At 47.5% G+C, this 13,156-nt stretch overlaps 2 protein-coding genes across 7 annotated transcripts in view; one reads left to right on the forward strand and one right to left on the reverse strand.

Moving 5' to 3' along the window:
• KANSL1L (KAT8 regulatory NSL complex subunit 1 like) overlaps positions 1-8,000 on the forward strand; it is a 55,501-nt gene extending 47,501 nt beyond the window's left edge. For 4 of the 5 annotated variants that reach the window (XM_021397550.1, XM_021397552.1, XM_021397553.1 and 1 more), the window contains 3 exons: positions 4,164-4,276; positions 5,615-5,795; positions 6,407-8,000. In XM_021397550.1, coding sequence (XP_021253225.1) covers positions 4,164-4,276; positions 5,615-5,795; positions 6,407-6,655 — 543 coding nt within the window. In that variant the 3' untranslated portion in view covers positions 6,656-8,000. The remainder of the gene's footprint in view (positions 1-4,163; positions 4,277-5,614; positions 5,796-6,406) is intronic. The other variant, XR_002439026.1, reaches the window with a different exon arrangement.
• On the reverse strand, positions 11,230-13,156 carry RPE (ribulose-5-phosphate-3-epimerase). Of its 2 annotated transcripts, none has more exons than XM_021397554.1 (6): positions 13,009-13,130; positions 12,848-12,927; positions 12,631-12,770; positions 12,405-12,539; positions 12,198-12,284; positions 11,230-11,807 (listed from the first exon to the last, which is right to left on the reverse strand). In XM_021397554.1, the coding sequence occupies exons 1-6, from the start codon at positions 13,128-13,130 to the stop codon at positions 11,685-11,687; spliced, it is 687 nt and encodes a 228-aa protein (XP_021253229.1). In that variant the 3' UTR covers positions 11,230-11,684. The 2 variants fall into 2 exon arrangements, with proteins under 2 accessions (XP_021253229.1, XP_021253230.1); XM_021397555.1 differs by having other exon boundaries at positions 11,685-11,807; positions 13,020-13,156.

Here is a 13,156-nt window from a genome sequence, read left to right on the forward strand (position 1 = left end):
GAGGCTGCGGGGTCCCTTTCTCCGCTAGTGATGAGCTTGAAGTGTTTCGTAGCCCCAGTATGAACGTAACAGCCGGTCTGGTCCCTAGGCTGGTTTTCTGTTCTTCCTGTCTTATCGCGGCTCCTCTTCCAGTGTCAAAAGACAAACCTGCCAGTTCTGCTGTCCTTTGGACATCCATAGTGTCTCTGCAGTCTCTGCTGTAGGCCATTACCAACTGTTGCAGCTATAGGATTAGCATTTGTACCTTCATCCACAGTGTCCATTCTTGAGCTCGTTTTTCAGAACATCTACAACCAGGGCATAGGGGCCTTATTAGTAGGAAAGTTTTGCATTTATGTAGCAGTACAGAAGATTATGCTAAACATAATGCTGAATGGACTTCAGGGTGTCTCTGTGAAGCGCGTGTGCTTGTTGTTGAATAGCCCTCCCAGTACATTTGTGTTTGGCATTCCTAGTTCAGCCTGTATGATTCATCACTTGGCCAGAAAGTAGCTTCAGTACAATAAAGCAGCTTTGCCTCCCGCTGTGGTCCGCTGCTTCAATATTGTGTGTCAGCTGCTGGGTAGAATGAGAGAGATGTTAGATGAGGAAAATGATAAAGATCTTAGTCTTCTAAGTTGTCCTTTGCCATTTTTTCCCCTTTCTTTTGGGATCATATTAATTGGTTTGGATGTTTTTCTGAGCACTGAGAAAAGGTGATTGTCTGATCATAAAATCTTCCACTGCCTTGCTTAGAGTTTAGCCTGAGTTAGTTCTGTTACTGAGTAAGCCTGAGAAATGGCATGAGAGAACAGGAGCATTACCTTTTCTTCTTTTATTTACTCACATTGTGACTTTCTTGAAATTCCTCCTTGTACTAACATCGAGGTGAGCCTCAGCAGATCATTGTTGAAGAAGAGAGAGGGCAAAACGTACTGTCTGCTTCTGTAGAAACATAAGCTTTGTCTTTGCTTTCTACTGCATAGCAGCCTGTGGTACTATAGAACAGTTTTATTTCCCGCCTGTCATCTGTCTGGCTAAATTTAAAACTCCATGTGTCAACTACCAGTTAGGGATTTCATCCACTTGATGCAATGGACTTGTACCCAAAGTTTCCACAAGTTAAAAACAAACGTGGAGTCCCAAATTTGTCAGGTTCTACAGGAGCTGAACTTCCAAGGATAGGAACTCGGCAATTCCCCGTTCACAGTACGTTCATTTGAGTACAAAAGGCTTACCTTTTTTGGGTACCTCGTTCTTGTTTTTGATAGTTTTGCCTTACAAGGGCAAACAGAGAAGTTGGACAATCTAAAAATTAATCTGCTATCTATGTTTGCTCTGTTGTTCACTCTAAAAATACGTGGGTTTTGGACATGCATTGTTTGTGTTTCCTGGTCTGCATGTATGAATTTGCAGCCTGCTACTGCTTTAATGCTTGGGAGGGTGTGGCATGGGCTTTCCTGTTTTGTTTTGTCTAGGTTAAAGTTTCTGGCAAGGCAAGGGTATAAAATAGCATTAAAGTTTATTTTGTAATTGTTCTAGTAATGACAAGTACTTCAGAATAATTATTTGTGTAATTAGTTTTGCGTGTTTTTACGGTGTATGACTTAGTGTTTCCCATGAAGCAGGAGACTGAAGCACTGACTTTGTTTTGAGAACTTTTCAGAAGTATTCCTGGCCATTTATTCTTGGTGCCGTTCCTGCTTCTTCAACATGAATGCTCAGTGTCTCGTAGCTTAGCTAGATGTGATGGAGAGAATTTGCATCTTCACGGAAGCAAAGTCTTGTCCTTTGCATGAAGTCCTTAGACAAGCTTCACAAAGAGACCTTCCAGTCTTTGCTCTCAACGTCCCTGCCAGATTCTTCTGACAATGCCAGTTCTTTGGCCTTTTCTTTGGCCTTTTTCAACCTAACCTTAGCGGGGAAAAAAAATCAAATTGCTCCAGTTAGAGTAAATAGAAATTAACCTGAAGTTGGTGGAGGAAATATATAAAGTCTTAGGGAGGGGCAAAGGCTGTACTGAATCAAGTAGAGACCTTTTACACTGAGGTAATGTGATTTTGTCTGTGAAACAAATAATTTTAAAATAAACTGCATTAGTGGTCAGTCTTCGACGGAATAAAGTAAAACTCAAATAAGCAAGTAGTTACATCTCTGCTATCAGCCGTGGAAGAGGTACAGTAAGGCTTATTTCAGTATTTCAGAACTCTTGGCTTGCGGAGGAATGTGGGCTTTGATTCTGAAAGGAAGCTCATTAAAAATGAAGTTTCTTCCCAGCATGAAAAGTTCTGGCAATTTGCTAAGAAAAGTATTTTCAAAGTCTAAGTTTTTCTTTCAGAATTATCTTTTGTTTGCACTTCAAAGGAAATTGAGCACACAGAAAAATCCTAAATGTTCCCTGAGGGAATAACACTTTGGTAGTCCTTAAAATTCTCACTTTTGTGCTGTACATCACTGACCTTGGAAAAGTGGAATCTATAGTGAGGTGCAGGCCCTGACCGACGCCATCCAAGTGACAGAACTGGTGAATTCCAGAGAGAGGAGGAAGCACATTAGGTTGACTTCCATGAGGGGAAATCAGCGGCTAACAAAGCGGTTTGTGTTCAACATAAATAGATAAAAGCAATGAGGAGTCTTCAAAAAGAAATCACGAGCTGGGCAAACAAAGCAGGCTTGTTTGTGTGAAGGTTCCTGTTGAGTGCTGAGCCGTGGAGGAAGCAGGCAGCTACAGTTTTAGCAAATGGCTCCCGTGGCCATTCAGACTCCGAGTTGCAGCTTTGGGGCCCTTTTCACCAACCCAGCTGAATTTCGTTGTGGGGCTGTAGTTCATGACCAGCAGCTTAGGTTGGAACTGCGGTCCCTGGGAAGCTGAGGAATGCCACTATATCATATGTTTGCAGCAGCAAAAACGTGTTGTAGTATGTTGCATTTGCAGCCATAATAGTAATGCACCGCTTCAGTGCTGCAAGTCCTTGTGCAGGGAACGGCTTCTGCAGGAAACCTGGGGGCATTTGTTGTCTGCTGCAATGTAAGTCCAGCTGACAGTCTGTCTGTCTGTCTCTGGCAGAGCAGTGAGGACTCTGCTTTTTGGTTCTGTGTTTTATCAGATGGAATCAGAAGATGAATCGTGTTGCTTGTGTAACAGCCACGAGAACTTTGTTTTATAGAAAATTCCATTTATTTTCCATGACCCTCAGTTCTTGGTATAGTTCTTGTCCAGGGCTGATCTGGCAATGCAGTTTCACGGCTCCTACGAACAGGAACTGTTCTTTCCTAGAATTTCGCTGCTTTTGAGTTGGCAGCAGCTGGCGTAAAAATCCATGGCTGCAGCACTGGCGTGCTCTTGCCAGCCTTAGCTCTTAGGTGAACCTTGAGGTGGCTGAATGGTTTGGAGCAGTCTGAAACAATTTTGAGCCGTGCTGGTGTGGCCCAGCCAAGAGCTCACCCTGATCTGGAGAGAGAGAGAGGGACGGGCAGCACCGTGCTCCTCACCCAGGCACCTCTAAGCAGCAGGACAAATGAAGATGGCTCTTTCAAAGTGAAGGTCAGAGAGCTGCATCTGAGGAGTTTTGATCTAAAAAGCTGGCTTGTTTGACTGCGAGCAGTTAGTTAAAATACAGCTCTGTTCTGTGTGAAGTTGTACCTGGGTGGTGCAGACCACTTGCTAAGAAGTGCTCTCTTCAAACCAGAAGCGATTTACTGCTTGGCTTCTTAGCAGGAATGCGGCACCTCAGGTTTGCTGTGTGCCTCTCTGCGCAGAGCCATCCCAGGCCTCGGTGAGCTCAGGCCTATTGCTCTGCACTTAAAGAGCACCTGGCAAATCCTTCTGTCTCCCAGCCCCCTCTTGCAGCAGGCTCTGGAAAGTTCTGGAATTTTTGCTTGTCTTTGTTACGGATACGTGTCCTTTAAATTTTCTGCTTCCCACCATAGGAGAACATGCATTAAGTGAGAGGGGGGGATAACTTCTGTATCGATCCAGATTGACCACAGGCACATGAAGAAGTAAACTGTGACAGCATCCCATTATTTTTATATGCCTTCGTACTGCAAGCATGCATCATCTGTTCTTCTGGCATGTCCGGGGAATAGACCTCCATAGAACTACATATAATTTTGTCTATCTTTGTTTCTAGTGAAGTTCCTAATTACAGCAGCAGCTGTCTCTCCCTCCTTTCTCATTACAGGCAGAAGATCTGTCAGATGAAGTGTTTTCCTCACGTCATACAAAGTATGAAGAAAGAGAGCGAGCGAGGTGGTCGCTGTGGGAGCAGAGCCGCTGGCCCAGAAGGAATAGCAGGCAGGTGTATTGACTCGGGTAGGGGTGATGATGACGGCTGTTGGCACAGCTGTCACAGGGAACTGTGACAGAGAAAACAAAGGCGCTCCTTGTTAATAAGCTTGTCAGGGGCAGTACCAGGTCTAATTTGTAGTTGTAAAAAGAAGGCCGTGCAGTTCTGAAGCATGCAGAACCTGTGGAAGTTCGGCGTGCTAGATTAGTGAATAGGGTTTTGTTCCCATACTGATCACAGAGCGCTGTCGGTTCGTGCCACTCCCAGCTGTGACTTCAGCCATGCTGTGCAGCAGGAGCCCTTCTTCGCTGACCTGACTGGCTGTGCCAAGGACCTTATGCTTAAGCAGTCATGTGCTGGTAATGAAAAGGTTAATTATCACAGGCCTGCACTCTGGTGCAAACTCTCCCTAAAACTCTGGGAAAAATAGTGCATGTAAGAGTGAGCACCGTAAAGCTCTATCTGCAATTCGGCTCTGGGAAAATGATTCCCATGAATTGCTTCACAATCTGCCAGGACAAAAACTATCCTATAGATGCCGGGATGTTTTTGCCATTCATCATATGCCTGTATCTGTTCTTGACTGAAGGTGAACTGTGATAATAGGAATAAATATGCAAAATTAGCTTTTTTAATGCAAAACAAAATTAGAGGTAAAATGAGTTTTGACCATAAAGTGACTTAAGAACTTGTATGGAAAAAGACTGAAATCTTCTGGGAAGAAAAAAAAGTTCTATATGTACCTTCAATTTTGAAAATCTCTCTGAACTCCTAGGCAAAATCCTAGTGCTACTTGAAAGCACAACTGCCATTGATACGTGAGGAAAGTCAGGCTTGCTTAAACCTGGCATTTAAAACGTGAGCCAGTGTTTTAGATCAAATTCAAATTTGCAATAAAGGCGAGGTCAAAATTCTAATCTCAAAAGCGGGTAAAATAATCTGTGTGATAAGATTGAGAGGGTAACACCTATCCTGTGCACTAGGGGAGCCTGTAACCTGCCATTCTTCTTGAGTTACACTGGCACAGGGGGACGGCAGCGTGGTTTGGACCGGGTGCCTGTGAGCGATGCTGTGCTCCCAAGCGGGACCAGCCCCCAGCTGTTGTGCAGCCAGCGTGCAGCTGTTCCAGCCATGCTTATCTATCTCCCTTCTCCACACAGCACTCTTTCCAACAGCAAGGTTGTCGAGAAGCATGCATTTTCATTTCTTTTGGTTTAAATAAGTAGAGCTTAGGTAGCACATACAGAGAAACTGAACACTTTGAAAAGAAAATCTAAACCGTTGTCAGTGTTGTGAAAGGGCAGGAACCGGGTCTTAAGACTCTCGCCCCTTTTGTCCCGTGCTAGATCTTACAGCAAAAATGCTGATGGACGACACAGCCAAGATTCGGTGCAGAAGGACCACCACGGCAGCTCCTGTGCCTCGCTGCACTGCGCTGCCGAACCTGTTCCCGACCTGACTTCTGAAGCCCACAGCTCTGTTTGTTCAGGGATTGCACAGCTCTGCAGGGAGAGCCAGGAAGCAAAGGTGGGTGGTTGCGGTAGCTTCCAGTCCGTTCAGGTCTTCAGTGACCGCCGGTTCTTAGTCTAAAACTTGGAGCTCGAGCTTATCTGTATCCCTCCTCGCTCAAAACCTGAGGCTGTCGCCCTAGTTTACATGGACTGAATGCAGTGCTCCTGTTTAGATGTGCATGTTTGATGAATGTTGATGAATGAAACCTAACATTTGGCAACAGGTAAAGTTGTCAGTGCTCAGCAAACACAGCACAAGTTTAGAGGTTATTGTGGCAGGCCTGGGCTCAGGGCCGCTCGGTCTTAGGGCTGTTGGCCAGTGTTCCAGACAGGCCTGAGCATGTCAGGGCCAGGCACCCAATGCCTGGCAGCGGGGAAAAGAGCCTTCCCCTTCCTGTGCTGTGTCTGTACAGTTGCAGCTCTGTTACTACTTCAAAATCCCATGAAGCCAGCTTACATAGACAGCTGGTGCCTAGTAGTGTTGTATTCTGTATCTGAAGAGCCCTGCAAACAATTGTAAAGAATGATGCTCACTTGTTACTTGATAGCAGATCATTCTGCACGCGGCTAATCAGTTCAGAGTCAACCGAAATCCCTTTTTCTCCTCTTCTCTCCGATTCCTTTCAGTCTGGGCTGTGGGAACTTCGAGTTTTTCCACTAAAAGATGAAGAGGTGGAAGCTTTACTGTGCCAAGATCAAATAACAAATCAGACTGAAATGTCAAGTGCAGCTTTCCCCAGCGACTCTCCCTGTGCTTCGTGTACGCCCATTGGTTTGCCAGACAATGGCCTTCCACCACGAAAACAATCTACAGAAGAGTCAGAAGACTGCGAAAACGTTTGCCTGGGAATCAACAATACAAGAAAGCAAAGGTGACAGGGAGTAATGTGGTTCATTAAGAAAGCCAATTAAGGTGGAGAAAAGTGTAAGGTAAAATCTCTCTTGTTCACACAGCATATGACAGCACAATTCAAAACCTGTATTTTAGCTGCATATAATATATTTTCTTTCTTGCTTTGTAACAGGCAGGATAAATCCCAAAGACAACACTTTCTTCTTCCTGAACCCCAAGAGAAAGTAATTATTTCAAGCTGGAAGTCTAATATTCCCAGTGGTGGGAGTGGGCACACATAACTTGCTGGCAGCATTCACTGCTTTCTGTTGTCTTATCGCCACATTTGTTAATGATCATCCTTTTTTGTCTTGTTCGTTTTCAAATGCGTTTCTTGTTCCAGTCGATTTTGGTGCAGCAGGATATGCTGTCTACCTTAAACCAACAACTTCAACTGAACACAGAAAAACTACTTGACAATATAGTGGGGAGAAACAATAACCACTGATTATTTTCCTGTGTGGCATGAACATGTGGCAGAAAATCCACCTCTCTTTAAATGCATGTGTGTAACCCATGCGTAAGAGAAGGGCAGGTGAGAAGCAGCAGTGTGGAAGCCTTGCATTTAGCTTAAAATCTGTACTCAGCTCTCAGTAGTGCCAGGGCATGTTTTGTATAGACGTCCTCAAGCAATAAGATAGAAATAGACCACTGCATTTCAATAGTCCGCGTATCTGCTACTCAGAAAGTAGGGTTCCTGTTTGTCGTGTGGGTATAGAGAATTGGAAGGGAAGAGGAGCTCTCTGAATACTGCATTCTGGGTCATCTCACTTCTTTAGTCCTTCTGTAGCAAATGAGGCTCATAATATTTTGCTTTAATATGTTAAAGACAAAAAGTCTTGCAATTTCTGTACAGTGCCTTGCAAGAGTCTCGTAAGTATGCCAACATTTGGTGACTAGCTGAAGAGATGGCTGATGGCTACAAGACCAATAGGGAAAAAAGCCCGAAAGCTCTCCACTGTGATGCCGGATAGAGTTTTTATTTCCCAGCGAGTTCACAGTGAGTAAAGAAAAGCAAGTTGTTTCAACTTGCATCTAAATAGGGTAGTTTGGAATGAATCTGCGATCTCATGAGGTATTAACAAAGATTAAGCGTTGAATGTAGGTATAATTTACCAACAGGAAGATTTTCTGTGTAGGACAGTTGAAGGCAATATTATAGGAGTCTCTGTTTTTGTGCAAAATTTTCTTCTGCGTGTAATATCTGGAACTGAATGGCACTGGACAGATGACCCAGTTATAGTGTCAATTTTTTTTTTTGTCAAAATGACAGGAAATATACACTGGACATCTGGAAACAGTTCAGTAAAGTTTCAACACTACAACCTATTGCTACATTGTAGTTTATTGCACATTCTGATTATTTTTTTAAACTTTTTTTAACACTGGTTTGTCTTAAACTTGAATCTTGCCTCAATGTCTGATACTATAATCTTTGATGCAAGGTTGTTTTTTTAATTAAAAGTTATTTCTATATCTATATCTATATATACACATATATATATTGTTGTATGTAGTCTGAATTTGCTGGCCTTTTAGCAGTGAAGAAATAATAGTGACGCTTCCTCTTGGCACAGAGACCTGCTTGGCCAAAGAACGGCTTTGCAAGCACACAGATGGCAGTGGCACTAAGCTGTGCTGTCATACTGAAGTTGCACTGGTGCCCTGTGGCCAAGGTTGCCCCCAGCATCTGTCTACAGAGGTGACTGTTGTTCTTGCGTGTGCATCTGCTGCTGGGAAAAGCTTTCAGAACACTGCATGCCACCAGTGTTTGCAGGGCTTTTCCTCCTACGTGCAGCCCTTCAGTAAGAGGGTGTCCGAACCATACCCACTTTGTTGTAAGGTTGGGGCTTCCTGCTGCGTGATTCCCGATTCCTGACGTATGTGAGCAGTTCTACAAGTGAGAGCTGGGACAGAGCCAGAGCAAGTAAGGCAGCCAGCTAGCTCCCTGACGTGTCCTGAAGATGCAGTCAGGAAGTGGAGACACATTCCCAGCGTTGCATGGGAAGAAGCAAGAGGAGAGGGGTTTTCTAGATCAATTTGAGGAGGAGAGGGAAGTGAAGAGAGTAGAAACGTGAGAAAAGAGATAAATGACCCAAGTTTGGTCAGACTCACAGACTGTAAAGCTGCTCTGCGTGGCTGTACAGTTCCCAGTTGTGGTGTCCCGTTGAACAATTGTGCTGCTTTAAGGGTCAGCCTCTACTATGCTGGTCTAAAGCAGCTGTTTGTTACCTTGCCAGCTGCAAGTCAGCATAAGCACAATTTCTTTTGTCTTCTCTTCAGATGCATTTGCTCAGCCATTGTGGGAAATACTGCCTCACAATGCAGCAGCAAAACAGCTAGGCAAAGACAGGCTGGGCAGCCAGGGGACTGAAAAACATACTGGACAAACTATAGAAGTGCACATTTGGTCTTACCCCCACCCCGTGCCTGGCCAACGCCTTTTCTCCTACCATCTGGCTCTCAGCTCGCTCCACCTGCAGCAGTGAGCTGCAACTAGCTGCTTTGCATAGAGAGCTGCACCAGGGCACGGGGCCGCCCCATCAGGTAAGCGGCACGCGCAGGCACAGCAGGCAAAGGCCGGTGAGGGAGGGTGGCCCAGAGCCAGCGGCAGTTGCTTTTCTCCTGTCACTGCAAGAACACCTTCAGCCACAACACTGGAAGGAGTGCTGGCAGCTTTTACAAAGGCCGACTGTTAAAACCAACTTAACTTAAACATAAGCAGTAGCCCCCTCTCCCAAAACCCAGGTGTTGCAGCTGCACAAAGAAAGCGGCCTTCCCTTGTGCTTCATTCACTATTTTCAATAGATACATATTCTGCTCCCTGCTGCTATGAGGGTTTAAGCACTTCGTCTCTGCATCCAAGTACCTTAACAGAGTGTAAGTACCAATACAAGCTTCTAAAACCCATTCAAATTAAACCATTTTTTCTGAAACTGCACTTGGACGACAGGTCCGGTCCCAGCCTTACTCAAGATGTGTCTTCTTACCCTGTTCAGTAGTGCTGACAGTGCCTCTGCTCCGTCAGCTCCCTCCCCCCGCTGCTGTCCATGTGACTTGCCCTCAGTTTCCTCCCTCCACTGTTGCCAAAACTCTGATCTGTCTGTAATGGTTCTGGTGTCTGTTGGGTCCTGTGGATACCAACTAAGATTACTGGCTTTCCTGGTGGTGCTCAGCTGGAGTCCTGCTGCTGGGGTGTCTCTGCTGTAGAGATACATTACTGAGTATAGGAGAAGAGGCTTAAATGCAGCCTAACATACAACTTCCGTATCAAGGCACTAAACCACACAGATGCTAAGCAGAACAGCCATTGCTACTGTTACTTCCATAGATTGATCAGCTCTGTGGTTACTAATAGCTTTAACCTGAGGTTTGAAAGAGGACGCTGCCACAGTAACCATCTGCACAGCCCATTCCTGGTGGATATACAGGGAAAGAAGCAACTGAGCAATGTTCCTGTGTGTGTAGCGTCTCTCACAGCAGTGCCAATCCAAGACTCAGTACAAGTACAAACTTGAAGATTTAACAGTGACAAAGTGACTACAACCTGCAAAGAAAACATACTGCATTGTTCTATGCTCAGAACACAGCACAGTACCTTCAATTAAGTAGCATGACTCTGGGCCTATTTTTTTCCAAAACAACAGAAAGGTTTGATGACCCAGCTTAAGAGCAGCTGTAGGAGACAAGTAGTGCTTTCAGCAGCATGAGAAGTCACGCTTCCAGCTCCCGCTCTAACTTTGTTTGCTGCTCAGCCTGCGATTCGGGTACCAGAGCTTTGACTACTTCTATGTGCACAATGCATTAGACCCCACCCCGCTTCTTTCTGGCCTTAACGCATGCAGCAGCCACATGGACTAATACCTTGCCTAGCCAAGCTGTGGCTGCTGAGCCTTCCGGTGTGTTCCCCCAGAGCAGCAGACTCTTTGCGACCCTTCTGTAATTAGTACAGGAAAAAATACCACGCAGAATATCATGAAAATTTAAAGGAGAGAGCAAGGCTAATGAGAGCCATGGGAGGCGAGTCAGTCTAAAACACCCCGCTCGAGTCTTCCCCCAGGTTTGAGCTCTCCTACTTCATGTATCCAAACCAGACAAGATAGAGGAAACAAATGGAAAGTATGAGAATTATTCGGGTCAGTAACCAAGAGGAGAGTTAAGCTGTTTAACAGCTCAAGAAACAAACACTTCTGCCCGCTGTATTTCAACCTACGTATAACGAAATCACTTCTTAATCACTGACTGGGGTACATGCACGAACTAAAGAGGGTACGGGTCAGGATAATGTATATTAACATTCTTCCATGGAGTCCTGTCACTTCCAGGAATTTCAGAGCTGTCTTGAATCATTATTTGAAAGGTAAAAAATACTCCCCAGTTTTTGTGACCTGGTAAAGATGTTTCACTGACTTGTTTGGTATTTGAACTACTTACTTATGAAGGTCAAGCGCTTCCACGCAGTAAAAGCGAAAGACAGAAGTATTTCCGACAATCGGGCACGAGATTCCTAGACTTAACATAAGTGCATTTTCCCCAGACTTTCTTCCCAAACTATTCATTTTGACAGCTCAGGGGAGACTTACCCCAGCAGAAGTGCGTTTAATGCAGACAATGGAAAAGTTTTGTAGGAATGCACAGATCAAATGACAAACACAGACAGCGGAAGGCAGGTTCATTAGTCTTCCATGAGAGTGACGGCCTGTGGCGACGCTACACTCTTCTAGCAAGCAAAGACTGACTGAACTGCAGTTCGATTCAGTCAGCGTTACAGGTTGTGCCGTACAATTAGCCTCCGCAGAATCAAGAAACAGGCTCAAACCATTGCATTTCCAACCCTGAAAGACAGCCGGAGCTTTTTTTCACTGCTGCTTGCTTCATTGCAGTGAAGAAATGATTCCTCTGTTCAGCAGCAACAAGTTTCCATGATTCACGTTCATCCAGCCCTCCCTTAGCACGAGAAACAAGGATTTTCCTGTGTGCCCAGAGCCTTCTGGGACACTGCTCGAGTAGGTCTCACCGATCCAGACACCGCTTCTGAGCAGCTTCTGAACACACATTCCTTAGCAGATTGATCACAGATCTTGGATCTGCGCTCTTCATAATGGCACTGCCAGACACAATCATATTTGCACCCGCCTGGAAGACATTAAACACCTGCTCAGTAACATGGGACACGAGTAAGGGCAGTGACCGACGCTAGGCTGAAGGACAAAGGGGCACTACCTGCAACCTCACTCTCCTCTCACTCTCTCACTACTCCTGCAACCTGCCCTTCCCCAGCAGATAACCTCCTCACCCCTACTCCTGTTACCTGAGCGTACGAGGAACAACATCTTTAGCTTAGGAGAGGCTTCGGCAGACGGTGCTGAAACAAACACGAGCCGAGACCCCGCGCGATGCTGATAACCGCCTGCTTTCCCGTTCCCTCCGACCACAAACCATCAGAAGACGGCTCCTCTTACGTGTCATTTCCCGAGGGGCAGTAACGCCTCTGAGCACGCGGACCGCCCGAACGCAGCCCCTCACCTCCGCGCACTTGTGGATGGTGTCAGGCCCGACTCCTCCGTCCACTTCGATATCCAGCGACGGGAACTGCGTCCTCAGCCACTGCACCTGAGGGCACGCAGAGAGGCCGGCACCGCGTCACGCCCGGCCGCACGCTGCCGCTCGCGCAGCCCGAGGAGGGCCGGCCCGCGAGCCCGGCACGCGGCAGGTGGGGGACGCCCGGCTCACCTTCGGCATCATGTCTTCCATGAACTTCTGTCCCCCGAAGCCCGGCTCCACCGTCATCACCAGGGCCATGTCGATCTGGTTGGCCCAGGGCGCCAGCTGCTCCACCGCGGTGCCGGGCTTGATGGCCAGCCCCACCTGCGGCAGGGGGCACGGTCGGGAAACCCGCGCTGCCGTGCAGGCGCCCGCGCGGGCCCGGGCCCGGCCCCGGCCCCGCCGCCGCGCTCACCTTCATGCCGTTCTCGCGGATGTCCTTGATGAGCGCGCCCGGGCCGTCGGTGGCCTCCAGGTGGAAGGTGTACTGGTTGGCGCCGGCCACGGCCATGGGCTGCACCCACTGCTCGGGCCGGGCCACCATCATGTGCATGTCTGCGGGCGGCGGGCCGTCAGGGAGCGCCCCGCCGAGCCGAGCCGCGCCGCGCCGCGCCGCGCCCCCGCCCGCTTACCGAAGAAGGGCTCCTGGCCCAGCCGCTTGCGCAGGCTCTCCACGACGGGGTGCCCGAAGGTGATGTTCGGCACGAAGTGCCTTGGGGGCCGAACAGACAGGTTACCGCCGCCGCGCGCCGCGCCGCCCCGCCCGCCGCCCGCCTCGCGCCGCGGCCGTTACCCGTCCATTACATCCAGGTGCAGGTAGTCGGCCCCGCAGTCCAGCATCCGGCTGCACTCGGCGCCCAGCGCCGCCAGGTCGCTGTTCAGGATGGACGGCCCGATCCGGCACCCCGACGCCATCGCCGCCGCCCCGCCGCGCGTGCGCG

This window comes from Numida meleagris, chromosome 5 (assembly GCF_002078875.1).
Source record: "Numida meleagris isolate 19003 breed g44 Domestic line chromosome 5, NumMel1.0, whole genome shotgun sequence".
Classification (NCBI taxonomy): Eukaryota; Metazoa; Chordata; class Aves; order Galliformes; family Numididae; genus Numida; species Numida meleagris.

Coding starts and splice junctions, on each gene's coding strand:
- RPE (XM_021397554.1), bottom strand. CDS start 13,130: ATGGCGTCGGGGTGCCGGATCGGGCCGTCCATCCTGAACAGCGACCTG. Junction 12,285..12,404: donor TGGAAGACATGATGCCGAAG/GTGAGCCGGGCG, acceptor GCGTGCCCTCAG/GTGCAGTGGCTGAGGACGCA. Junction 11,808..12,197: donor CCATCCACAAGTGCGCGGAG/GTGAGGGGCTGC, acceptor AATGTCTTCCAG/GCGGGTGCAAATATGATTGT.